This window comes from Sphaeramia orbicularis, chromosome 14 (assembly GCF_902148855.1).
Source record: "Sphaeramia orbicularis chromosome 14, fSphaOr1.1, whole genome shotgun sequence".
NCBI classification, from domain to species: domain Eukaryota; kingdom Metazoa; phylum Chordata; class Actinopteri; order Kurtiformes; family Apogonidae; genus Sphaeramia; species Sphaeramia orbicularis.
In genome coordinates, this window is record NC_043970.1 from 42611619 (window position 1) to 42638840 (window position 27222).

Here is a 27222-nt window from a genome sequence, read left to right on the forward strand (position 1 = left end):
ACTGAGATTGATGAAGAACCCTAATGCCATAAGAACTGGGGTGAGATACAACGTGACTTCATGAGATCAGTCTCCTGTTTCAGTCATTTGACATACAGTTGTGGGCCCCATGAAAGGTAAACATTGTGGACCCTTCATAAAATATAGTATCTTGTCGATCTGTCAGAGTGTGTATGTGTGGAGAGGGCGGGTTTGCCAGAAATTTGTGATGTTAAAATGGGGTCACGAGCCAAAAAAAGTTGGAAACCAGTGTTATATAGCATTTCACAGGATTAATATTTTTTTTCATAGGGGAAAAAAATCAGAGAAAAAGTGTGTACGGGTGTGTGTGTCCACTCACTGAACACTTATTTGGACAAAATGTTTGGATGAGGATATTATTTCAAGCCCCAACTTTATCAAGGATGTTTTAGAGCAAAAAAAAAAAAAGCTAATATATTGATAAATGGTCCCATTATGTGCTTGTCTGTGTGTAATACTTACTTGTGGCTGTTGGCAAGCGTGGACTGAGTTGGCGAGTGCCGTGAGGGGAGGATGTCGTACTCATCGCTGATTTGCACGCCGTTGGAAAAGGGCTGCACACATGTAAAAGAGAGAGAGAGAAAAGCAAGGTTATAATTGTTTTGGATTTTTCATTATAGTTTAGTTTATTCAGTTTGGACTTTTTTTTTTTTTCCCTCTAATTCAGTTAGTTTTAATTAGTTTTTAGAGCAGGTTTACTAGTTTTTATTAGTTTTCGTTTGTTTTTTTCTAAATGCTTAGTTTTAGTTTAGTTTTAGTATTAATTTCAGTTTTGTCGTATCTTTTATCTTCTCTGTCGTATTCAAATAAATCCCAGACAGGACTCTGAATTCTCCCAACTTTAGTCTCCATGTTTCCAGGTAGAGTGGGGACCAGAAGGGGGTGAGAAAACCGTAGAAAACGCCTATGTAAAGATCTGCTTTTATGTCAAATATTTGAGTATATTTTTAATTTATTAGAATTTTAATTTTATATACCTAATATTTGGAACCAATATTCACTTTTAAAGTCTTTGAAAAGGTTCGTTAAGCATCTTTGTGTTATTTACGCAATAAATTACATACATTTTTCAAATTGGATTTTATATTTTTGTGTGTTTTTTGGCCTTTTATGTTTTTATAGTAGGTTAAAGTGAAAAAATAATAGACAGATGAGATAGATGAAGTTGCGCTGAAAAAAAGATGCCAAACATTGGTATAATAAACATTTCTTTATATAGTATATAAAGGCAAAATCAAAAGCACTGAAAAACGGCCAAAATAGAATCCGACCCCAAAGGGTTAAAGGATAGTTGAAAGATATAAACATTTTCATCTCATAATTTTACTTTTTTGCTCTAAAACATAGAGGAAAGTTTGGAGTTGACATTATTTATTTAATATTGTGTTATTATGTCACTGGTCGGGCCCACTTCAGATCAAATTTGGCTGAATGTGGCCCCTGACAACCAGTAAAGAAATCATGACATTTATTGCAACACTTTTCAATATGGGCTGATATACAGGGTGGGGAAGCAAAATTTACAGTGAGCATTTAGTTGTTTTTTCTCAGCAGGCACTACGTCAATTGTTTTGAAACCAAACATATATTGATGTCATAATCATACCTAACACTATTATCCATACCTTTTCAGAAACTTTTGCCCATATGAGTAATCAGGAAAGCAAACGTCAAAGAGTGTGTGATTTGCTGAATGCACTCGTCACACCAAAGGAGATTTCAAAAATATTTGGAGTGTCCATAAAGACTGTTTATAATGGAAAGAAGAGAATGACTATGAGCAAAACTATTACGAGAAAGTCTGGAAGTGGAGGAAGCAACAAAAAATGTACCAAAGCTTTTATTAAAGCTCTCAAATCCAAAATTCTAAAGGATCCAACCAAATCCATGAGAAAAATGGCAATTGAACTTGAGGTAGACAACAAGACCATTAGAAATGCAGTAAAATATGATTTGAAGATTTAAATTCTCATGACTTTCAATAAACTAACTGGTCATACACTGTCTTTCAATCCCTGCCTCAAAATATTGTAAATTTTGCTTCCCCACCCTGTATATGACTCATGTTCATGTTGTTTTCTCTAGTTTACAAGTTTTTACTTTTCGTGCATGAACTGACTTAATCTGTCTATTTTTGTGCTCATGCTGATTAAAGTGGTGAAGTGTGGTGGCCCATAATGCTCTGGAGAGACGCACTAATAATGCTAACCTTCTGAAGGTTTAGCGGCATCTTCTATTATAAACAAGTAGAGAGTGAAGCTGAGTTAAGCTCTGCAGCGCCAACAGGGAAACACCATGAAGCACAATGTGACTGACATTTTCTGTCACTGAGATTAGCATTAATCCTGCACCAAAAATAATCTGCATTCACGGGGGCCAGATTAGCAGGCGTCGAGCAACACCAGCGAGGTCAAAGTTGTACTCTGTGTGTGGCAGGGTGACACGAGTGCACACAGACCTGGGATTTGACTTTTTATGCAAGTGTCGCAGATGATAAAAGCTGTTACAATGAAACTGGATCTAAAAACAGGACATGGGGCTAAAAGTTTAAACCAGATGTAGACTAATGTTATGAAGCAAGTTTGGAAGCACTTTGGGTCTATTTTATTTGATTGATTGATTTATTTCAAACATGAAAAGAAACAAAATAAAACTAAACAAAGCAAAATAAGACAAAAACAAAATCACATTTAAATGAACAGAATCTATCTTCTTTTAAAAATAAATACTTACTGAGATAAAAGAGACACTATTTTTCATATAAAACACATTTTTCTATTATTTTACATTATATTTAATACAAAAATCTACATGTAACACGGTCAAAAGGACATGACAACTACGCACTACTATTTTTTTTTTTTTTTTATATCTCTTTATTCTCTCACAGGTACATGTTGGGGATTGAACTAATTATACAAGGCACAGTGTTTCATAAAAATGACCACTGTTGCAAAATCATTTGTGATTTATATGCGTTTAACTGGGCAGGTTCTGTATGTAACACCAGTGGACACGATGGGTTCCACACCAAACCTGGAATGAGACTGATGACTGATGGATGGAAAAACCCACATGTGTGGATTAGAAAAACCACTAGGATTGACACATTTAACACAGTGTCTTTATTTAGAGTCTATAGAAGACCATTTACACACGTTTTCACATCTAATGCACTGACATCTAGGGAGATTTAATGTCCATATTTGAGTCCTATTTTTGGCCCCAATATTTGTTTATAAATTCATTAATTATGGGATGGTTCAGAGCAAGAGTAAATTTTTTTTTTTTGCATTTCTCTGAGGTCATCATTAGGTCCATCCTGGGGGGAAATATGTCTACATACTGTCACCAGTCACAAGTGTTTGCTCCTGGAGGATCCTGTTGGGTTTCTGTAAATTTGATTTGATTTGATAAAGCACTTTGCGACTCTGTCTGTGAAAAGTGCTCTATAAATAAAATTTACTTACTTACTTATATTTGCCTTTTATTATTAGCACCCACATATTGAGAACCCTCATATAGAGAAAAAAAAAATCATTTGGGAACCAGAACCACAAAAGTAGCACTGGGTCTTTAGTGGTTGATTATATCCCTGAAATTCAGTTTGAGGGATATAATTAGTTTAGTTTAGTTTAGTTTAGTTTGAATATGCAACAAAACAAAGTAATCCTACTTAGTCTTTACAAATGAAACAGATTATAAGAAAACAAAATAAAAACAAGCAAAAACCAAAAACCTATACATATACATGAAAACAAAGTATGACTTCATTTGCATATTTGAAAAGGAGTGGGAGGAAGTAGAACTTATTTAGTCCCACCCCTTCTCCACATAACAGTCTATCGTTTAGCTTCCTATCAGCAGAATATATGAAAAATCAAAATGGTTTTAGTCTGAATGCCGCCGCTGGATCTCCTTGGCGTTTTGACGATAACTAGGACAGATTTTGACCAGTGAGAAACTTAAGAATTTCTGGAAAGAGACTCTTAATTTAATTTATAGATTTACAGAAAGTGTTATTCCTGTGGATCCAAAAGGTTGTATTTTGCACATCTCCCCTGAGCAGTTTCAAGTAATTGGAGGAAAAAGGAAACTTTTAAAGTTTTGTTTATTACAAGCCAAACGAGTTATTTCTTTGAAATGGAAAGATGTTCAAGGACTCACAGCAAACCAATGGATTAAAGAAATGTCTTCTAACCCGGCAATGGAAAAGCAGACGTACCTGGCTAAAGGAAAGATCAAAGACTTTTATAAGATTTGGACACTTTTTTTGCAATTTTTAAAGGACTTGTCTGTATAGTCAATTAAATTGTGTCTGTCAAGTATGTTTTGTTGCACTGGGAGTGGATGCTATTGTGTGGGCGGGGGGTGGGATTGTTTTGATGTGTTATGTTTTTTGCTTGTTATTATAAAACAATGAAAAAAGGACAATAAATACATTTATGAAAAAAAACAAAAAACAAAAACTAGGACAGATTTGCTTGGATTTCTTCATGGGGGGGGGGGGGGGTCGGTCTACATTTACCTTTTATTATTGGGTCTAAAAAGCTGGAGAAGTGGTCAGTACCAATCCAGTCCAATCCAACTTTATTTATAAAGCACTTTAAAACAACCACAGTGGACCAAAGTCTGTACAGAAGAATAAAAGTACAATACAAACTAATAAAAGCATAAAAAAACCATAAAAATCAAACAAAATAAATAAACAAAACAAGTTAAAATTAAAAAAAAAAAAAAAAAATGTCAACATTGCACAAGTGTTAAAAGGCCAAGGAGAACAGGTGGGTTTTAAGGAGAGATTTTTATAAATAACCAAAATATACCCAGTTTCATAGAAGCACCCAAATCAAATATTATTCATATAGCGCCAAATCATAACAAAAGTGATCTCATGACACTTCACATATAGAGCTGGAATAAAGCAGACTATCAAAATAAACAAATAACAGGTTTAAAGTTGTAAATTCCACATCAAAAGAACCAGAGACTGTGTGTACAGCCTCAGCCTCAGATATATATTCTATATGTAAAGCTCACATGTCTTTGAAGTGAAAGTTGCTCTATAATGAAAACAAAAAGTATGCAAATGACCACATCAACTTCCTGAGCATTACCAAAAGTGACAATGCTCTCCACGGGCGGCTGGAGGCACGCTCTGATCAAAGAGCGTCTCAGGAGGGAGAGCGAATGATTGTGGCTGTGCATGTCTGTGTGCACGTGGCTTCCCCACGATAAAGCTGAACAAGTGTACAAATTATGCAGATGCTCCTGCATTACTGTCGTTTCCACACCAGTAAATGTTGAGGCAGTCTCTGGAGGATTTGCCCGGTCCTGTTTGAATGGTCAGCTCATACTCTGAGCTCCAGTTAAATCAGGGATTTCATTATTTAGCATAGATTATCATATTTATATTCTGTACAACAGCTTCAAGTATGTATTTACTCGTTAGAAGAAAAGCAGCGTAGCTTATTATTCTGGTGCCTGCTGCAAAGCCTTATCAACAAAGTAACTGTCAGATAAGGCTTTTTATTCTGTCTTTTTGTTTCATCTCCTCAACAATCAGAGTTGTAAACTGTATGCATGAGTAATTAAATCAGTCTTGACTCGAGAACTAAAATCTCCCCTGTGAATATCTTCAAACAACAACAAAAAAAAAAGTGAATCTGCTCATAAACAAATAACTACACATATCTCACTCTGTTTTATTACTGTGGATAAAAAAAACTATAATTGGAGAATGTAAAGTCATTCAAATTTGATGACAAAATAAACAAATGCACAATTCATTATTTTAATCAAGAGAGATATAATGCGTTACCATAGAGCCTTGTATTACAGTGTCCAGTTCAATTTGCAATTACTGAATTTGTCTTGCTTTAGAGCACATCATTTTCCCAGATGTAAATTCAGGCTGTAAGTCACTAAAGAATTAGAATTACAGCAGAGTATATATATATATATATATATATATATATATATATATATATATATGTATATATATCTCTGCCAGACTGATGTAATCTGTGTCGTATATATTCACTTAAAATATGACTGATGGAATTTAAAACAGGTTATTATGTGTATTTTGTGGTGAAATGGATGTGCATACTCCTATAAATAATTTACGTTATTCTCTCTTTGAAATTATATTTTCAGAGAAGTTTGATGGTGAATATCAGCTAAAAAGTGCTTTTGCAGAGCGTCAGGATGTGATAGTGAAGTTGCACTTTGATGTTATTGATCTAAAATGTCCACGTGTCATCAGTTCATCCAAGTGCACAAGTGTGAGTCCAGTCAAATTCACTTTAATTATCTGCCTTGAAATTCAACCCTTGCATTTAACCCATTCGAGTGAACACATAAAGAGCAGCAACGACCACTGACAGGTCTGTGGACCAGCACCAGATCCAGAACAGGACCCTGAATAAGGCCCCGGACTGGAGAATGAACACATATGTGGTGTTTTTACTTGGGTGCTTCTATGAAACTGGGTTTATTTTGGTATCTGACACTTTTCCATCTTTTTAGACCCAATAATTAAAGGTAAATGTAGACATATTTCCCCCCCAGGATGGACCTAATGATGACCTCAGATAAATGCACAAAAAAATGATCCTCTTGCTCTGAGCCATCCCATAATCAATTAATTTTAATTAAAATATTGGGTCCAAAAATAGGACCCAAATATGGACAGTCCCCCCCACGCCCCCCCCCACCACCACCATCTACCCTAATTTTATTTATTAATTTAACTTTTTTTTTAATAGATATTGGAAACAAAACCCTGTGAGAAATTTATAATGAAAGTCATAATTTGTTGAATCTGAAACTCACAAACTGCATTTCAATAAACATACTTAATGTGAATTCATTAGTTTGAAGAAATGTTTAAATGTTGGAAAGGACAAAACTTGGAAAAATACAAAAAAAAATTGTAAATGGACTGCACTTAAATGGTGCATTTTCTACACCTTCATGGTGCCCAAAGCCTTTTACAAAGCCTCACATTCACCCATTCAAACACACCAGTGGGCGACTGCTGCCGTGCAGGACGCTGCCAGGCCCCACTGGGAGCAATTTAGGGTTCAGTGTCTTGCCCAAGGACACTATGACATGTGGACAGTCGGAGCCAGGATTCGAACCACCTGACGACCTGCTCTACCAACTGCGTCACAGCCGCCCAAGATAAAAAATAGGACCAATGGCCCTGTAGCTTACCGGCCAAATGAAAAGCTTTGGGAAATGTATCCAGATGCCATTTATTATCACCCAGTTACGTGTATTTATTCTATTACAGAAATAGCCCATGTTTTGGTCATATTCCAATCAGATCTGTAAAAAATTCAAATTCCATCTTGATATCATTGATACTGATTTATTGGATCAATCCACTTCCTATCTGTTATAATGGGGAAATTTTTCAAAGTCGCACCAAACCCAGAATTAGATCCAGATCAAAATAATTTCAATACCTTGTGTTGACATCATCATACAGAAGCTGTATACCAAGTTTGAAGTCAATCAGAACTGGAGTTTGGGAGAAGAAGATGATTGAAATTTTTCCCCATAATAGCCCATGTTAAATTTTCCGTAAATTCCGGATCCAGAAGAAGATCCCGATCAGCATGTGGACATTATGTTTTGGTCATCTCCCCATCAGGGCTGGACTCTAGAAATTTACACTGGATATCATTTATATTTACTGAGTCATTGCATCCATCCACTTCCTATCTCTTATAATGGGGAAATTTTTCAAAGTCGCACCAAATCCAGAATCAGATCCGGATCCAAATAATTTCACTAACTTTTGTTGACATCATCATAAATAAGCTGCATACCAAGTTTGAAGTCAATCAGAATTGTAGTTTTGGAGAAGACGACAATTGAAATTTTTGTAACGGACGACAGAAGATGACGGACGCCGCATGACAACAATAGCTTACGGCCTGTCGGCTGGTAAGCTAAAAAAGAAGGAAAAAAGATAACTAGAAAAGCACTCGGAGAGGGCAGACCCCTGCCAACGTAGCCATCCCTCCAATACCACCTAAATTTAATCATTTGTTCCTTGTGCCAGAATCAACTTTTCCTGAAATATTTCACCACAATCTGTCCATAACTTTGAGTTATCTTGGTAACAGACAAACAAACAAACAAACCCAGATGAAAACAATAACTAGAACAGCACTTGAAGAGTGTAGACCTCCGCCCATGCTGATCACACCCCCCATCACCACCTAAATTTAATCATTTGTTCCTTGTGCCAGTATCAACATTTCCTGAAAAGTTCAGCTAAATCTGTCCGTAACTTTTTGAGTTATCTTGCTAACAGACAAACAAACCAACCAGCCCTGATGAAAACATAACCTCCATGGCGCAGTTAACAATATTTGGTCCAAAGCATCACACATTATATTTCTTTTTCTCACACCTAAAGTCTGAGCGGGTTTCTCATTGGGCTCAAAACACCTTTAAAAACGACATTAAATTCAATACATTCCACGATCTGCAATTCAGATAATTGGATTTTACACTTTTTAAACCCTGTTTGGGTCTGGTGGTTTGTTGTTATCTCTGTGGAGTAAAGAAATCCAAATCCTTAACATAGATGTTTACTTTTCCAAACAGCCACAGTGTCTTTGTGGGAGAATGCATTATTTCATTATTGACTGGTCGGGTGGGCTGGCCTCAAATTTGTGGTGGTAAATATCTTCTATTGTGTTTCGAACCCATTACAGAGAAGTATATCTATGAATAATACATCCCCAAAACACAAGCACAAAGAATTCACGTGACGACAAAAACAATGAAGCTGAATGGAAAATGTTCAGTGGGTGAGAAACACTGCGCCGCTTCACGTCGATCCCAAACACACTGATGCTGCAACTATCTGTTAATCAATGTTATTGTGAGCTACTGGGCGTCGAAATTGGTTTGAGTGACCAATTATCCAAAATAAACAGGCTTTTATTGAACAGACCAGTGTGATGTGACGATAAAGTTGTGAGCGTGCAGAAACGCAAAACACATTTCTGTTATTATGGGATGGATGGAAAAAGTTGAAGCAGATTTTAATAAAAACTTATTCAGGAAAGTGATGTTACTCTAGGACTAAGACAAACGGACTCAAGCACAGTTTTTACTCACCCCCCCCTCCAAATAAATGTTATTTATCGGTCTGTCCAGTTGTCATCTGTTCAGTTTTAAACTGTGGTAGCAGGTTGGAAATAAACATGTGAATGAATGTGAATGAACTTACAATGCGTGCGAGGGGCGGGGTTTGTTGTGCTTGTGTAACATAGTTGTTATAGCAATGTGAAATCCTGATAAATTGGGAGGTAGCGCCCCCTTGTGGTGCAAGATATTTACAAACTACAAGTTCATTAATTTGAATAATGATGTTGTTTTTGTAAATATTCTTGATTGTTACGTAGCATTGTTTTAGTTGTAGTTCTGTGTTTTGTTTGGTCCTCCACCCTCTTCTTCGTTGATTTATGTCTGGTCTTCTTTGTGTGTCTCCAGGGGTACCCCAATATAAAGTCGGGTTCCTCCCCTTCCTCTTCCCTTTTCGAATGTCTCATAATGGGAAGAAGTAGGCTATCCATTGTTATCCATTGTCATCGAGTATTATTAAGTCAGTTTATGTTCCTTTTTGGCTTCTAATTTGATCTATATCAGGGGTCTGCAACCTTTATTATCAAAAGAGCCATTTTGCCCCCTCTTCCGGCAAAAAAAAATGGTCTAGGGCCGCAAAAAATTACAGAGCTTACAAACTTTTAAAAGTTTTAATCTTTTTTTTACGTTTTATCTGTTACAACTACTGAATACAACAAACAGAAGTGCAGTGTGGAATGGATTCTGGAGTATGATTACTCTAAAAGTACACAGTAAAAGTATTTCATAGTATTTGTGCTAATAGTATATGAAGTACTAATACCAAAAATACCAAATTCATGAGGTACTTCTTGGAAAAAATAATTTTATTCATCATTGAATTTAGTCTTAAAGCCTATTTCAGACGAAAAAACACACTTTTGTAGCTTGGAAAGGAATCTGTTGTAGGATTACCCCAAAAGTACACAGTACTCATACAGTCGCTCTATGAAAAGTATCGCTATTTATAGAAAGTATTCTCTTCAAAACTCAACACTGCCTCCGCAGTCCCCAGTTGTACTGCTCCATATTCTCCCGGAAAACGGACAGAATTACGTGAGTAATACAGAATACAAAGACCTGACAGAACCTTCTGTCCGTCTGCGTCTGCGTCTTTAACGTAGAGCATAAATGAGCCCTTACTGTTGTTGTCCGGAAGGCACATTTGGTCCATGCAGCTCATCTACTGTAATTGTCGAATGAGTAGCACACAAGAAAAACGGTAGCGGCTGGCTTGACCATGAAGAGGAGAATCACGGCTGGTTTGACCGCAGTAAAGGGAGGAGCCACTACAAGGAGGATGAAGAGCTGCATGCGGCTCCGGAGCCGCAGGTTGCCGACCCCTGATCTATTTTCTTGTCCACATAGTAATCGAGTATATTGAGTATCGGAGTATAGACCAAACAAAACACAGAACTACAACTAAAGCAATGCCAGGTAACACACTAAGTTGCAAGAACAATCAAGAAGATTTACAAACTACAAGTTCATTAATTTGAATAATGTTATTTTTGTAAATATTCTTGATTGTTCTTTTAACTTAATTGTTACGTAGCATTGTTTTAATTTTAGTTCTGTGTTTTGTTTGATCCTCCGCCCTCTTCTTCATTGATTTATGTCTGGTCTTCTTCATGTGTCTCCAGGGGTACCCCAATATAAAGTCGGGTTCCTCCCTTTCCTCTTCCCTTTTCGAATGTCTCATAATGGGAAGAAGTAGGCTATCCATTGTTATCCATTGTCATCGTGTATTATTACCTCCGCCAAGGAACGGCAGAGGTTATGTTTTCATCGGGGTTTGTCTGTTTGTCTGTTAGCAAGATAAATCAAAAAGTTATGGACGAATTTCGATGTGATTTTCGGGAAATATTGATTCTGGCACAAGAAACAAATGATTAAATTTTGGTGGTGATCTGGGGGAGGGGGGGGGGTGGGGACTGATCAGCCTGGGCGGAGGTCTGCGCTCTCCGAGTGCTTTTCTAGTTAAGTAATTTTATGTTCCTTTTTGGCATCTAATTTTATCTATATTCTTGTCCACATAGTAATCAAGGACAGTTGTGTTTTATTTTGCATATTGCCAGAAAATAAACGGAGTGTGAGTACCATTTCATCCTCCAGTCACAACATTGTGTCCTGCGGGTCCATTCTACATCACACCAGTAAGAAACACAACGCAGAGACGATACCACCGGTCACACCTGGAACCAAGGTTATCATAGTTTTGGATTTTTCATCCTGGTTTAGTTTTATTTAGTTTTGACTTTTTTTAATTCAGTTAGTTTTAATTTGTTTTTAGAGCAGGTTTATTAGTTTTTACAAGTTTTCATTTTTTTCTAAATGCTTAGTTTAGTTTCAGTATTAGTTTTAGTTTTGTCATGTCTTTTATCTTCCTTGCTGTCATATTTAAATAACTCCAATACAGGACTCTGCTGCTTTCTGTGTTTCCAGGTAGAGTTGGACCAGAAGACGACTCTAAACGACAAGTGACGGACCGTTGCTTGAGCGAAATAAATTGATTTCGTATCAATCCGACATTGACATAGACGAAAACAAAGGGAATTTTATCCATACTTTTTATACGTTTTACTTAATTTTATAAGCACACAATACAGTTTCAGTTAGTGATTGTTTTTTCTTTTAATTATAGTTTTTTATTTATTTCCGTTAACGAAAATGTTTTTTCAGTTCTAGTTTTTGTCATTTCGTTAGTTTTCGTTAACGATAATAACCTCGCCTGGAACCACTTGTTATTAGCTGTTTCTTTCTTGTGTGTGTATTTTGTGTTTTTATTTACATATATACTCTCCATGTGCTTTGTTTGTTTGTAACTTGTTGTCTTGTTAAAAGAAAAAAAATCTCAATAAATACAAGTTTTTAAAAAAATCAAATAAAGTCTATTCTGATGACTGTTATTTACCTTGGCGCTGTCTGAGTTTCCGCTCCCGTCCATTCTATGATGCATCCTCCCAGATCCGATTGACGGACAGCTTTCTGGTCTCCTGTTCAGGTGGGAGCACCCCCCGAGTCCCAGCTGCGACGGGTGGTCTGCTCCGGGGGTCCTGTGGGCGTCCGTCAGGGGGCTGTCTTTGGGGCCCCAGGTGTCGGAGGATATGTGGGAGTCTGAGAGCGCACCGGTGGATGAGGAGATGGAGGAGGACAGCGACGAGGAGGGGGCCAGCCAAGAGTGGCGAGACTCTGGGGGGATGGGAGGAGGCCGCTCGGGGGGAGGCGGTGGAGGTGGGTCCCTCTGGGGGGGAGGGGGGGCTGGGAGAGGCTTGTCCTGCTTCCTGGACATGCCTGGTGAAGACTGAGGGTAAAGGAAAAAAATGACAATATATTTAGATATTTATTCTTATTTATCATTTTATTCAAAAGTTTCTATATTTCTATTTCTAACTCTTAGGGGTCTGAGCCTATTTTGGCTGTTTTTGAGTACTTTTGATTTTACCTTTATATACTATATAAAAAAATGTTTACTATACACATGTTTGGTATCTTTTTTTTGGCACAACTTCATCTATATCATCTGTTTATTATTTTTTCACTTTAACCTACTATATCAACACAAAAGGACAAAAAACACTCAAAAAATATAAAATCTGATTAGAAATATGTATATAATTTATTGCATAAATAACACAAAGATGCTTAACAAACCTTTTCAAAGACTTTAAAAGTGAATATTGGTTCCCAATATTAGGTATAGAAAATTTAAATTGTAATAAATTAAAACTATACTCAAATATTTGAGTTTAATGCTAATGCAGTCTGTGGATTAGAATTTGCAGATTTGTCCATTTTTTTCCATTTTGAAAAACGACAACAAATGACAAAGATATGGTCAGAAATATAACCCCCCCACCTCATTTTTATATTTGTATTTACGTTTGTTTGCTCCAGTTTCAAACCATCATATCTCTGGTGGTATGTGCTCTATCAACATCAAATAAAAAGTGGGAGAGTGTTTCAAGTCCGCACTTTCAAATGCACTTGTCTCCAGTGGTCTACGTGACCGACTTCCGATGCTACAATGTGTTGAAAATGTCATGTGATTGAGTCACAGGGCTGTGACCGTGGACCCCTAAGGGTTAATATGCATACATTTTAGGGCTGCACGATTAATCGGTAAAAGATCATGATCTCGATTCATACGTACGCAATCTCATTTCTAAACATGGACAATTCTTAAGCTTTTTCTTTCATGGGCTGCATTACAAACAAACAACCACAAACACAGAACCGCCTCCGCCTCCTCCCTCAACCAATGGGAACGCGTCTTGACAACACGTGACCTGCTGCTGTTGGCTGCAGTTGAGTGAGAAAAGAGTGAATGACAGCGGAGGAAGAAAGGGGTTTGGACTTTTGGATCAAGGTTATTATCATTAACGAAAACTAACGAAATGACGAAAACTAGAATTGAAAAAATATTTTCGTTAACTGAAATGAATAAAAACTATAATTAAAAGAAAAAAACGATAACTAACTGAAACTGTATTGTGTGCTTACAAACCTAACTAAAACGTATAAAAATTATGGATAAAATTCCCTTGGTTTTCGTCTTTGTCAGTTTCGGATTGATACGAAATCGATTTATTTCGCTCAAGCAGTTTTCTCTGCTGTCACCATACGACACTTGACGGTCCGTCACTTGTGGTTTCCAGTCGTCTTCTGGTCCCCACTCTACCTGGAAACATGGAGACTAAAGTTGGGAGAAAGCAGCAGAGTCCTGTCTGGGATTTATTTGAATATGACTGCGAAGAAGAGAAAAGATACGATAAAACTAAAACTAATACTAAAACTAAACTAAAACCAAGCATTTAGAAAATAATAATAAAACTAATAAAAACTAGCAAACCTGCTCTAAAAACTAATTAAAACTAACTGAATTAGGGAAAAAAATTCCAAACTAAATAAAACTAAACTATAATGAAAAATCCAAAAATATTAGAACCTTGTTTTGAATTGAGTATTTTCAAAATGTAGCTGCTTGAAGTGTTTTTCGAAGATCTCATTCCCCACCTTTAACCAAGAATCAAAAGTCTCGCCCTCTCCAAAAATGTTCTATTAAAATAATTCCATTGTGCTGCTGGGAAGTTTCTTTGCAAACTCTGCAAACTTTCACAGATCAGCTGACGTCGCTTAGCAACCAGGACCATAAGTGACCGGACTACTTGCGGAGTGATATGAAAGATGTGAATCAGAGGTAACACAACCCATTTTCCTTGACAGCGGTGCAATAAACATTTTGTGAAAAAAATCATGATCTCAATTCTATGCAAAAAAAAAATTGTGATTCCCATTTTTGCCAGAATCGTGCAGCTCTAATATTTATCCTTCTGTCGATAATACTGTCATTGTTCCTGTTGTGCACAGAGCCACTGCATCGTACTTTCGTTTTGATGCAGATCTTAATGACAAGTAAAGTCTGGGTTCGTCTATGACAGAACATCATATTCTCATCACTAGTGTTACTCATTCAATCATAGGTTGAAATCCCTGATGAATCCACCAGGTTTGACCTGTTAAGCCTTTTCCTCAAACAACTGTGGTTACAACACCAACAAAGAATCAATGTAGGTCACAGCAGAATTACAGCCTGTGCAGATTATGATGCACCGAAGACTGATGGAATTTAATTAAAGTTATCATGATTTCATTCAGTCATTCCCAGTGAACTTTATTTATGTAGAGCATAGCATGACACATGATGTTTAACGCAGAATATTATGTGCACCTGTTTTATTTGTATTATTTTTGTTTTGTTTTGTTCTTTTCTTTCTTTCTTTCTTTCTGTGAGCAATATCGACACCCTTTTTTTCTTTTGTTTTTTTGTTCTTTCTTTCTTTCTTTCTTTCTTTCTTTCTTTCTTTCTGTGAGCAATATTGACGCCCTTTTTTTCTTTTATTCTTTCTTTCTGCGAGCAATATTGACACCCTTTTTTCTTTTATTCTTTCGTTCTTTCTTTCTTTCTTTCTTTCTTTCTTTCTTTCTTTCTTCCTGTAAGCAATACTGACACCCTTTTTCTCCTGTTATTTTTTGTTTTGTTCTTTCTTTCTTTCTTTCTTTCTTCCTGTAAGCAATACTGACACCCTTTTTTCTTTTATTTTTTTTGTTTGTTTAGTTTTTTCTCTTTCTTTCTTTCTGTGAGCAATATCGACACCCTGTTTTTCTTTTTTGTTCTTTCTTTCTTTCTTTCTTTCTGTGAGCAATATTGACACCCTTTTTTCTTTTATTCTTTCTTTCTTTCTTTCTTTCTTTCTTTCTTTCTTTCTTTCTTCCTGTAAGCAATACTGACACCCTTTTTCTCCTGTTATTTTTTGTTTTGTTCTTTCTTTCTTTCTTTCTTTCTTTCTTCCTGTAAGCAATACTGACACCCTTTTTTCTTTTATTTTTTTTGTTTGTTTAGTTTTTTCTCTTTCTTTCTTTCTGTGAGCAATATCGACACCCTGTTTTTCTTTTTTGTTCTTTCTTTCTTTCTTTCTTTCTGTGAGCAATATTGACACCCTTTTTTTTTCTTTTAATCTTTCTTTCTTTCTTTCTGTGAGCAATATTGACACCCTTTTTTCTTTTATTCTTTCTTTCTTTTTCTCTCTTTCTTTCTTTCTTTCTTTCTTTCTGTAACCAATACTGACACCCTTTTTTCTTTTGTTATTTTTTTGTTTTGTTTGTTTCTTTCTTTCTTTCTTTCTTTCAGTGAGCAATATTGACACCTTATTTTTCTTTTTTCCAAAAAAAAAAAAAAAGAAAAACAGTATACTTTGTATCAGTGATGTCCTGTGTAATATGTTGTGAGACTGTTTTGAATAAATTGAATAAAAATTTTCATTTAAAAAAAGTGCTGGAAAAGCACTTGAATTTGACCTTGAAAATGTACCTGAACCCTGAATAAAACCTGCAAAAGCAAAAATAAAATCTCCTGCATTGGCTGTTAACATACATCTTTCCGTCTCCATGCCAACCTCTATCACCTCTTGTCAAGAAATAAAGAAAACATTACATAACATGATTCATGGGCAATAAAACATCTCAGAAATTCAAGCATCTGCGACCTTGTGCATCTTAAATGTTGTGCTTTCTCAAGTATTTCATCATTCCTTATGTGTATATCCTCTTTTAACCATTTATTATTGTAGTTTGAAGGCCTCCTGTAAAGCACTTCCTAAACTTCACTTTTATATTGAGCTTGTTTTTTGTTTTTCTGTAACTCCCCACTGAAGCTGGACTTCGGTGAATGCGTAGCGGTGCGTACAGGCGGTGGGCTTTCAGACCTTTGGGGATCCGGTGGGACTGGCCGAGGGGGAACGGATGGCGCCCTTCTGGATGAGGTCGAGTCGTGGCGGGACGGGGGGAAGGCTGAGGTGCTGGACGCAGTGACCCGGGTCTCCTATGTGGGCTTTTCTGTGCTGGCTGACAGGTGAAGAGCTGGGGGACACCATGGGTGAGTTCTGGCGTTCGGGACAGTGCTAGAGGAGGAAAAGCAAATAATCGGAGGGATATTTAGTGATTCATGAGCAGCTGTTGTGTTGTTTAAGTGCAGAGGGAGGGAAACATCTGGATTTGTTTACTCTATTACAAACAACTCCAGAGAAAAGGTAAATCTGGGTTTGGATTTATCGCACTGCTCAAGGAGAGGCTGACTCTGTTAGGCCCAGTCCCAGTTCCTCCCAGTGGTTCCACCAAGTTACTATCATCAGCCTTGATGTAAGAAGCACGGACATGGAAATCAGCTCCTGTCACCCACTAATTATGGCTTAAACTAATTCAAACGGCTAATTCTCCAACCCCAAGTGATTCACCACTGCTGAACCCAAAACCCAGGACCAGTTGTTTCTGTGTGTTTCAGTGTATTTCCAGTTTATTTTTATACTTTGATAGTTATGCAATGAATAATAAAGGATTTTGTTTTAAAATCTAAGGATAGATGCAAAAAGTCATATAGTGTAAACATAAAGCATACATGAAATAAGATATAAAACTTTTAACAAAAGTGTCAAAGGCTGGCTAAAGCAAAATCAGAGATACAAGCATTTTTACCAATTCTGATTTTACTGTAATTTTATGTAACTTTTATGTGACTTTAAATATTTACATTGGCTGTATTCCAGTTTTATATATATATATACACACACACACACACACATCTTATTGTTTACTTTATTGTGTATTCATTTGTGTTGCCTTCAAGAATTTATGTATGTATGTACTTATTTATTTACTTTTCTGGTATGCCAATATGTATGTGTATGTGAGGATGATAAGTGAAATGAATTGCTTACAAAACATCTAAGGGACTTGACTTTTCATATATTCTGCTGGTAGGAAGTTAAAGGATAGACTGTTGTGTGGAGAAGGGGTGGGATTAAATAAATTCTACTTCCTCCCACCTGTTTTCAAATATGCAAATGAAGTCATGTATATGTATAAGTTTAGTTTTTTTGTATTCTTCCATGACTTCTTACTACCTGTTTTATTTCTGAGGACTAAATAAGATTACTTTGTCTTGTTGCATATTCGAAATAAACTAAACTAAAAAAAAAAAAAAGAGCTTCCATGTAATGAACCGAGTGGTGGGTTCTGGCATCATTTACCTTCCTGATGTTGGCCAGTCCGTTCATGACCAGACAGTCCTCCCTGTCCTCGTCCTCGTCCAGCTCCAACATGGGACAGCTGTGCTGGTCCAGGAAGAAGCACTTGGTGCCCTCATTCCGTGGGTCGAAGGGATCCACGATGATCGGCTCTGTACCTTTGATCTCACAGCGACAGAACGGACATCCCTGCCCGTCTGACTCCTGGAACGCAGAAGGGAATAGATAAAAGTGATATATATTAGGATATTCTGTTTACATTTTCTTTTCTTATATCCCTCGTTTAAAAGGTCTTATTCATTTTTTTTATTTTATTGTAATTTTTTTTTTGTTAATTTGTCTGTTTTTTTTTCTGTCTTTCTTCCCAGTTTACACAGTTCTGGTTCTAGTTATTGTTACCATTATAATTATCATCACGGTTGTTACTGTTAGTATTGTTGATATTTTCTTGTGACGGTGTGGTGTGAGGTCTGGTGAACTTGCCAAACAGGTGGATTGGATGGAGGAGTTTTGTCGAATACTCTCCACGTTCACCAGACCTCTCACCACTAGACTGTTTTTTATGTGGATACCTAAAAGACAAAGTCTACACTATGAGACCTGCAACAGTCGCTGAATTGAGAGCAGCCATTGAACGTGAATACACGTAAATACCAAGGGAATTGTTTGGTGATGTGCGATTCCATTGCTTGGCGTCGTCAGCAGAGTCTGGACCAGAACGGACGTCAGTTTGAGAACAGGCGGAACAGACAAAACAATAAAATGATGTTTGTAAATTAGATTACATTTGGAAAATTAAATGAACTTTAATAAACACCTACTTTACAATTATTTAACCTTTAGGGGTCTGAGCCTATTTTGGCCGTTTTTGAGTACTTTTGATTTTGCCTTTATATACTATATAAAGAAATGTTTACTAGACCCATGTTTGGTATCTTTTTTTTTCAGCACAACTTCATCTATCTCATCTGTCTATTATTTTTTCACTTTAACCTACTATATCAACACAAAAGGACAAAAAACACACAAAAAATATAAAATCTGATTTAAAAAATTTATACGATTTATTGCATAAATAACACAAAGATGCTTAACAAACCCTTTCAAAGACTTTAAAAGTGAATATTGGTTCCAAACAATAGATGTATAAAACTGAAATTGTAATAAATTAAAAGTATACTCAAATATTTGACATAAAAGCATATTTTTAACGTAGGCATTTTCTATGGTTTTCTCACCCCCCAGGTCCTCCTGGTTTCTGCATCTGGTTCAGGTGGGGGTCATTCTCACCCTTACCTGTAATGCTAATGCAGTCTGTGGATTAGAATCCGCAGATTCAGCCAGTTTTTTCCATTTTGAAAAAGGACAAAAAAATAACAAAAGACATGGTCAGAAATATAATGCCCCCCCCACACACACACACACCACCACCACCTCATTTTCATACTTTTACCCATGTTTGTTTGCTCCGGATTCAAACTGTCATATCTACAGTTGTATTTGCTCTATCAACATCAAATGAAAAAGTGGGAGAGTGTTTCAAGTCCACACTTCCTGATGCAATTCTCCACAGTCATCTATGTGACCAACTTCTGACACTATGACGTGTTGAAAATGTCATATAATTGAGTCACAGGGCCATGACTGTGGACCCCTAAGGGTTAAAGTGTGTAGAAATTTTTTGGGGACACCCTGTATATATATATATATATATATATATATATATATATATATGGTAGAGACATTCATAAAACACAGCCGTCTCTGAGTCTAATGATGTTCCAAAGTATGGTTTCACAGCTGAACATGAGGGATGAGTGACTGTGGGGCAGGAAGGCCTGGTGCTGCTCACAGCTGTGGTGCACATGGGTCCGTTTATATGCTTCACTACTAACCCATATCTCGCTGTCTGTTCTCCCCATTCATGAAAGAACTCTGGCAAAGTCAACTGGACACATGCTTGTGCAGATCCTCTCCTGGGAAAGCTGTTTTGCAACTTTACAACATTCACTGGCCACATGTACATATTCCACATGGCAGTCGCTGTCAAACAGGGGTCATAAATAAGAGAATAAAAGGGGTTTTGGTTTTCAGTGCATCTCTCCGCGTTGACTCGTGGGCTACAATCAAAGGCAGACAATATTTACAGAGAACAAAGCTGCGTTTGTGGCAGCCATATGGTTGGGGACTTGGCGGGGGACGCACCAAAGGCATGTTTGAAACTTAATCCTAATTGGTGTGGGTGGAGAAGGGAAGGAGTGGGAGGTTAAAAGGGAAGGAGCTCAGATGGGGGAGATGGTGAGATGGTCACAGAGAGCGAAGACGAAAAACTACTGATCAGTAACAGACAAGTCAAACCGACAAATTGCTCATGAACTTTTGGCATTTTGACGGAAGTAAGTTTTCATAAAATGTCTAAATGTTAAGTTTCAAATCTGTCTCCTTTATCTGTCCTCTGTAACAAGCCTGAAATAAGAACACAACAACAAAGACACAATAAATAATTGAACTGTTCATCATATAATTCCTTCATTTTACTTATAATAGTCTTATTACAGCATAACACGAGCTAAAGGTAAGAATCATCTCTCAAGACAGAAACAGGGTCAAATTATGAAACGTCTCTGAGGTCAAACTCCCCTTTTGTTTCAAGGTAATAAAGTACAAAGAAGAAGAAGAAGCAGAAGAAGACAAAGAAGAAGAAGCAGAAGAAGCAGAAGAAAAAGCAGAAGCAGATGAAGAAGAAGAAAACGAAGAAGAGGAAGCAGAAGAAGAAGAAGCAGAAGAAAAGCAGAAGACGACGAAGAAGAAGATGAAGAAGAAGGAGGAGAAGGAGGAGGAGAAGAAAAGGAGGGGAAAAAGCAGAAGAAGTAGAAGAAAAAGAAGGAGAAGAAGAAGAAGCTGAAGATGAAGAAGACGAAGAAGCAGAAGAAGAATACAATAAATCTTGAAATCTAGATCTAGATCTTGAAAATTTTATTTCAAGAGGCAGATTTTTTTGCTTGAATTAAGCAAAAAAAAAAATCTGCCACTGGAACAAGTGAAAATTATCTTGGTAAGATTTCTTGAAATCAGATTTTCCAGATCTGTTGTCTCAAAATCAGATCTTCTATCTCACTATCTCACTGTAAAGTTCCTCTTTAGGTGATTCTGTCTGATTTTAAGTGTGATGAGATATTTGGTCTAGAAATGAGACAAATACATTTGGTCAGATTTAGATTTTTTCAGTGTTTGTAGAAGAAGTGGAACGGGTCCAAAACTATCCACGTTCTGAGGCTGTGAAATAACTGTTTGCATCACGTCTGACCACGCTGACTTTCTTTTCACCAAAACTGTCTCATTTTCACACAAACTTCGCATATACGTCCTCTGAAACCTCCCACAGTGTAAAAACACCAGACAGAAAAGCCCCTGTGAATCACTGGGTGTTTGCAGCGTCGATTCAGGAGAACACTAATAGCAAGAACAAGGGAACCCTGTCATGCACCCCCGTACTCTGCACAGATCAAAAAGCTTCATTACAGAGAACAGGATGTGGAATTACACAGATCATCAGCCAGCTGTGAGTGAGGAGCCCATGTCTGTTCCACCCCAGCTGAGTAATACACAGAACGAGAGGAAAGTGAGGGAACCACCGCTGAGTCAATGACCTGAACGGAGCGGCGCTGGGTTAGTCACTGTCAGCGTAGGAGGGTTCCCTGCTCCTCTGACTCACATGTTAACTAAAGGAAAATACTTAGTTACTGAAACACTCTTAAGAGTCTGTACACACATGTTAACCTGCCGTACGTCACCGAACCCATCTGTGGAGGAGGCGGGGTCACGTCGACTTGTCATAACAGGAAGTGTGACAAACAAACACAGTTGATGTGGGTGCTGCCGAATCCTGCTGTTTAGAGAGCAGCTCTGGAAACACTGCGCTCATTTTTAAACCTACAGCTATGTTAGAGCAACGCCACCCAAGGAGCAGATTTCCAGCTTGGCAGCCATGAAATCGAACCTCCTGAGAGCAGAGCGGCGAACCAGCAACTGATGTGTGTTCACCAAAAGGCAGCTTCAGTCTGGGTTCAACAGCACTGTTCACGGCCAGGATGAAGACACTGTAGCAGAGTGTTAAAGAGGTCATACTTATTAGAGCCCGACCGATATGGGATTTTTGGGGCCGATACTGATATTGGGGGCTAAAAAACACCGATATCCAATATATCGGCCGATATCCGATATTGGCTGATAACCGATATACTGGCCGATATATGAAATAAGAACACTGATCTACACAGGATATAATAATCTTATATTAGATAATTGTGGACAGGTGGATAAACAGTTGCATAAATCTTTGTTTATCTCACAAATATAATTTACACAATTTTCAAATGCAAACTATGCAATCACAAAAATAGAGCAAAAAATATGACTTTCCACACAATTATGTTTTCACTCACAAATTTTGATGTGTCTGCCTCACAGCACTACAACTTCTTATGTGGACTAAGAACTAAACTGAGCATGTGCAGAGTGAATTTAGGTGAGTCCTAAGTTGTTCCTGATTGGAGCAACTGTAAGAGTTACAACTGACCTGTGTTACAACTGTCCCCGGTCTCCCCTACACTATTAAAACCCAGGCCTGTTGGCAGAATGAAACTGAGGTAGACAGGAAGTGCATGGACATGGGTGGTCCGTGATTTTCGGAGCGAGGGGGGGGGTTTAGCGGTCCACCCTTGTCAGAGCGTGCGGTAGCGGTCCGTGATTTTCGTTGGGGGTAGCTCTGTGATTATGTGATTGTTTGTGGGGGCGTGATAGTGTCATTGTCCGAGCAGGGGTGAAAGTGAAACTAACTTGCTTTAAAGTTCCTCTTATTCTCCGGGCAGCGCGCACACACACACACACGCAGGAGCAGCGAGCGACAGAATCTCCGCGCAGCTAAAAAAGTTAATATATCGTCTACATCGGCTACATATTGGCTGATGTTGATTAATTGGTGATACGTTCTAATCGGTCGGGCTCTAATATTTATCTAAACCCACTTTTATTAGTCCAAAAATTCATGTGAAGGAATGCTTCTCGAACCAAAAAATAGTTCGAGGTGCTCTTTGGAAAAATGGATTTGTGAAGCAGGTACCAAACTAAAAGATAAACTCCAAGGTACTCTATCTAAACTAGGGGTGTCAAAGTCATTTTAGTTCAGGGGCCACATTCAGCTAAATTTGATCTGAAGTGGGCCGGACCAGAAAAATAATAACATAACAACCTATAAATAATGACAACTCCAAATTTTTGTCTTTGTTTTAGTGTAAAAAAAAAAACAAAACATTAAATTATGAAAATACTTACTTCTATAAACGATCCAAAAAAAAAAAAAAACCCTGAAAAAACTGAAATTTAAATTAAAAAACGTAAGAAAATCTTGTGCAATTTTAACAGTATTATTCCTCAACTTCTCATTTCTCCATGTGCATTATGGATCAGAGCTACAAAGACACTAAACACTGAGGAACCGGCAGAAAAACTGTTAAAATTGTGCTTAATTTTCTTTAGACATTTAAGGTTGTTCATAATTGTTCAGGTTATTCACATTTTAGTGTTACAGGATAGTTTGTAAATGTAAATATTTTCATCATTTAATGGGGGGGTTTTGCACTAAAATGAAGAAGAAAATTTAACTTGGTATTTCTAGATTTTTTTGGCTTAATTTGAGATTTTTTTCACTTAATTGAAGATTTTTTTGCTTAATTGAAGATTTTTTTGCTTAATTGAAGATTTTTAGTTAAATTTGAGATTTTTTTTGGCATAATTGAAGTTTTTTTACTTAATTGAAGAATTTTTTTTTGCTTAATTCAAGATTTTTTTTTACTTAATTGAAGATTTTCTGGCTTAATTCAATATTTTTTTTTTTAACTTAATTGAAGATTTTTTATGGCTTAATTCAAGATTTTTTATGGTTTAATTGAAGATTTTTTTTTTTTTGCTTAATTCAAGATTTTTTCCTCAATTCAAGCTACATTTTTTTGCTTAATTCAGTTCAAGACTGTGAAATTTTTGCATTTGGCAAAAACATCCCAGGGGCCGAACTGGACCCTTTGGTGGGCCGCATTTGGTCCCCGGACCGCATATTTGACACCCCTGCTCTAAACATTAAAATGCCTTTATTACCATGACGTGGTCACATCTAGTGTTGTTTAGGTCTAGATATGACCATGCCATGGTAATAAAGGCATTTTAATGTTAAAAGAGAGTACCTTGGCCTTTTCCTTCCACTTTTATTAGCCTGTGGTTCATATATTTGTGTATTTGGACCCTATTAGTTCATAAAGTTTGAATTTGAACCCTCCAGGTGCTGCCAAACTATCTTTACAGTCGCAGAAAAAATTATTAGACCACCCTTGTTTTCTTCCGTTTCTTGTTCATTTTAATGCCTGGTCCAACACAAACAGTGTAATGTTTGCTAAGAAATATAGCTTAAAGTTTGTGGTTTTCCCACTTTTACACTCACTAGGTGCTGAAATGTATTGAAGCATCTCCACATTGCTCAAAGTCTATTTAATGCCAGTTCAGATCAATAATAATGAATTAGTTTTTATTTTAATTCAGCTTTCTTGGCAGTTTGCAGGTATTATGAGTAAAGAGTTGAATTAAAGAGGCTAAAAAAAGGTATGAGAATGAATGCATGACAAATATTTACAAAAATGTTGCTTATTAAAGGTCCCATATTGTGCAACGAACCACTAACCTGCTCAGTGAAACTTTGTGGTTGTTATTATTTCAGTTAGCAAAGTTATTTTTTTTCCTCTAAGTTTAATTTTAGTCTTATGGTTCTATAATAAACCTGCTCTCATTAATTAATATTTTTATTTTTTGAGGCCTAAAACTTTTTTGGTAGGCAACAATATTTAAAAAAGCCACATTTACAGGCCACATTTATCTCATTGTGAGTCAAACGATGACTTCCTGTAACAAACCTGACAGCGTATAATAGACACACACCACTGGAAAAAATATCACAACAGAGAAAAAAAGAAGACATAATCGATTTGAATATTTTCTTTGACTGTTTTCTTTCCTATTCAAGCCAAGGCATCAAACTGACTAATACTATGCAAAGGAAAGGCTCGATAAATGGAAACTATTATCATGCTGATTGAATGAGAAACAAAGTGCACTTGGCTTCTTTGTATAAAAACTGAACTGAATCATCTTCCATAAACTCCCTCGCAAAAGCTCAACAGCCAGACGACTAAGGGAGCGTGTTAGAAAAATACAGAAGAGATACGACGGGCTTGTACAAGAACATGAAAATCCATGAAAACTAACAGAACGTTTAGAAAAGAGCTTCAAAATGCACGAGTAGAACCAGGTGTCTGAAGTGTCACCTCCAAAAAAGAAAACTGTGTCGTTTACCACCCAGTCAAAATATGAAGGAAAAAAAAACATAAAAAATTCAGTATTAGTATTCATTAAATATTCAGGTGCTGAAAACACAGCCAATCCTGTGTCTGAGAGTCTGAGAGACCAATGCCAGCAGGAAAAAAATAAATAAATAAGGATTCTCTAAATGTCAAACCGACATTTAGTGTTTTGGAAGGAAGTGGAATAAATGCACAACGGTAAAAGAGGAGGACAACAGAGGAGTAATGAGGAAGGGCAGGAGGAAGAGGAGAAGAAAAAGGAGAAGAGGCAGGAGAAGAAGGAGAAGAAGAAGAAGGAGAAGAGGCAGAAGGAGAAGGAGGAGAGGCAGAAGAAGAAGAGGAAGGAGAAGGAGAAGAGGCAGAAGAAGGAGGACAAGAGGCAGAAGGAGGAGAAGAAGGAGAAGAGGCAGAAGAAGGAGGAGGAGAAGACGAGGCAGAAGAAGAAGAGGAAGGAGAAGGAGGAGAAGGAGCACAAGGAGAAGAAGAAGGTTGAAGAGGCAGAAGAGGAAGGAGAAGGAGAAGAAGCAGAACCTGGCCTTCAGCTTTGATTCCCACACATTTGCTGTAGCAGGACTTTAAACTTATTCAATGTCACAACATGTATTTCCATCTTTTTTTGGACCCAGAACGATCCTGAACCCAGACCTGAACCAACTGGTCAACTTCAGACCAGAACACTGACCCTCAGACCAGAACACTGACCCTCAGACCAGAACACTGACCCTCAGACCAGAGCACTGGTGGTGCTGTTGTCATTTCTGTTAGGATTTCAGATTTCATTTCATTTCATTTTTTTTTTAAATTTTATTTTGTATTATTTTATTTTGTTTTGTTTTATTTTATTTCACTTTAATTTGAGTTACAACTTCTCTTCCTCCGTGTATATATTTTTTGGTCAAAATGCCAGTAAATACATCCTGTCTGAAATGAATGCCCTCAACAAATGTGATTTTAGAGGAGTCGAAATAACCTTGATACCAAATTGTGATTGCAAGACAGGTTTTTTGGCATCTGTCCATGTCTGCAGAGTGAGTGTGTGTGTGTGTGTGTGTGTGTGTGTGTCCCTGCAAGAGATCAATAGCAGCAAGTTCAAGCCATTTCTATGCGACTGCAACGCAGATGTCCCGCGCCAAAGAGGGAGGGAAGTATGAAAGCAGAGAGGAGACGCCGGACCTGATGCTAATGACTCATTAGGGAAAGGTAATTACAAACACACTTCGCTGGCACGGCTTCCAACATCACGAACAAGTACAGAAACACAACGAACATGGCTGCACAGGCCGGTACGCTGTCGGGAACGTAGTGGAAAAAAATAGCACAAGCCAGAAAGAAAAAAAAAAAAAAAAAAAAAAACAGGGCGAAACAGTGGAATATCTACTGTGTGCACACACTCTCAGTTTTCACTTCCGCTCCTGACTGATATGTGGAAATTTGATTAGGACAGATGCAAGGACACAGGAGGAAGTGAGCGAGAGAGGCTTTTTCTTCCCCCGTGCATCCTGTAGTGGAGGCTGAAAGCTGCTTCTATTATTCAGTAGTTTCTCAGTTATATTCAAAGCTTTATGAACCTTAGAACTGGGTTTAATCTGACATGCACTGCAAAAATCTACATCTGGCCAAGTGTATTTTTCTCATTTCTAGTCCCAATATCTCATCACACTTACATTTTTTTTTAACTTTATGACTTATTTATTCAGACAGGCCTATTCAGTTCCATAATTTTACTTTTCTCTGCTGCCATTTTATGTACCTAAGTGTTTTATATATGCATGTGTGTAATTTTAATTGTGTTTTATTTATTTTAACAATTTTGTACATTGACCTTGAGTGTCCTGAAAGAGGTATATACATAAAATGTATGATTATCATTATGATTATGATTATGATTATTATTATTATTATTATCAAAATAAGACATAATCACCTAAAGAGTAACTTTTCAATGAGATATAAGAACTTATTTTTAGACAATAGATCTGGAAAATTTTATTTCAAGAAATCTTACCAAGATAATTTTCACTTGTTCCATTGGCAGATTTTTTTGATTGAATTAAGTAAAA

The 27222-nt window shown here is 37.0% G+C and overlaps 1 protein-coding gene across 3 annotated transcripts in view; it reads right to left on the minus strand.

The window, feature by feature from the left end:
• Positions 1-27222, minus strand: part of cblb (Cbl proto-oncogene B, E3 ubiquitin protein ligase) — a 193229-nt gene that overhangs the window by 23340 nt on the left and 142667 nt on the right. For all 3 annotated transcript variants that reach the window (XM_030154183.1, XM_030154181.1, XM_030154182.1), the window contains exons 10-13: positions 17760-17960; positions 16440-16634; positions 12089-12478; positions 484-575 (exon numbers count right to left, since the gene is read on the minus strand). In XM_030154183.1, the coding sequence (XP_030010043.1) occupies positions 484-575; positions 12089-12478; positions 16440-16634; positions 17760-17960 (878 nt within the window). The remainder of the gene's footprint in view (positions 1-483; positions 576-12088; positions 12479-16439; positions 16635-17759; positions 17961-27222) is intronic.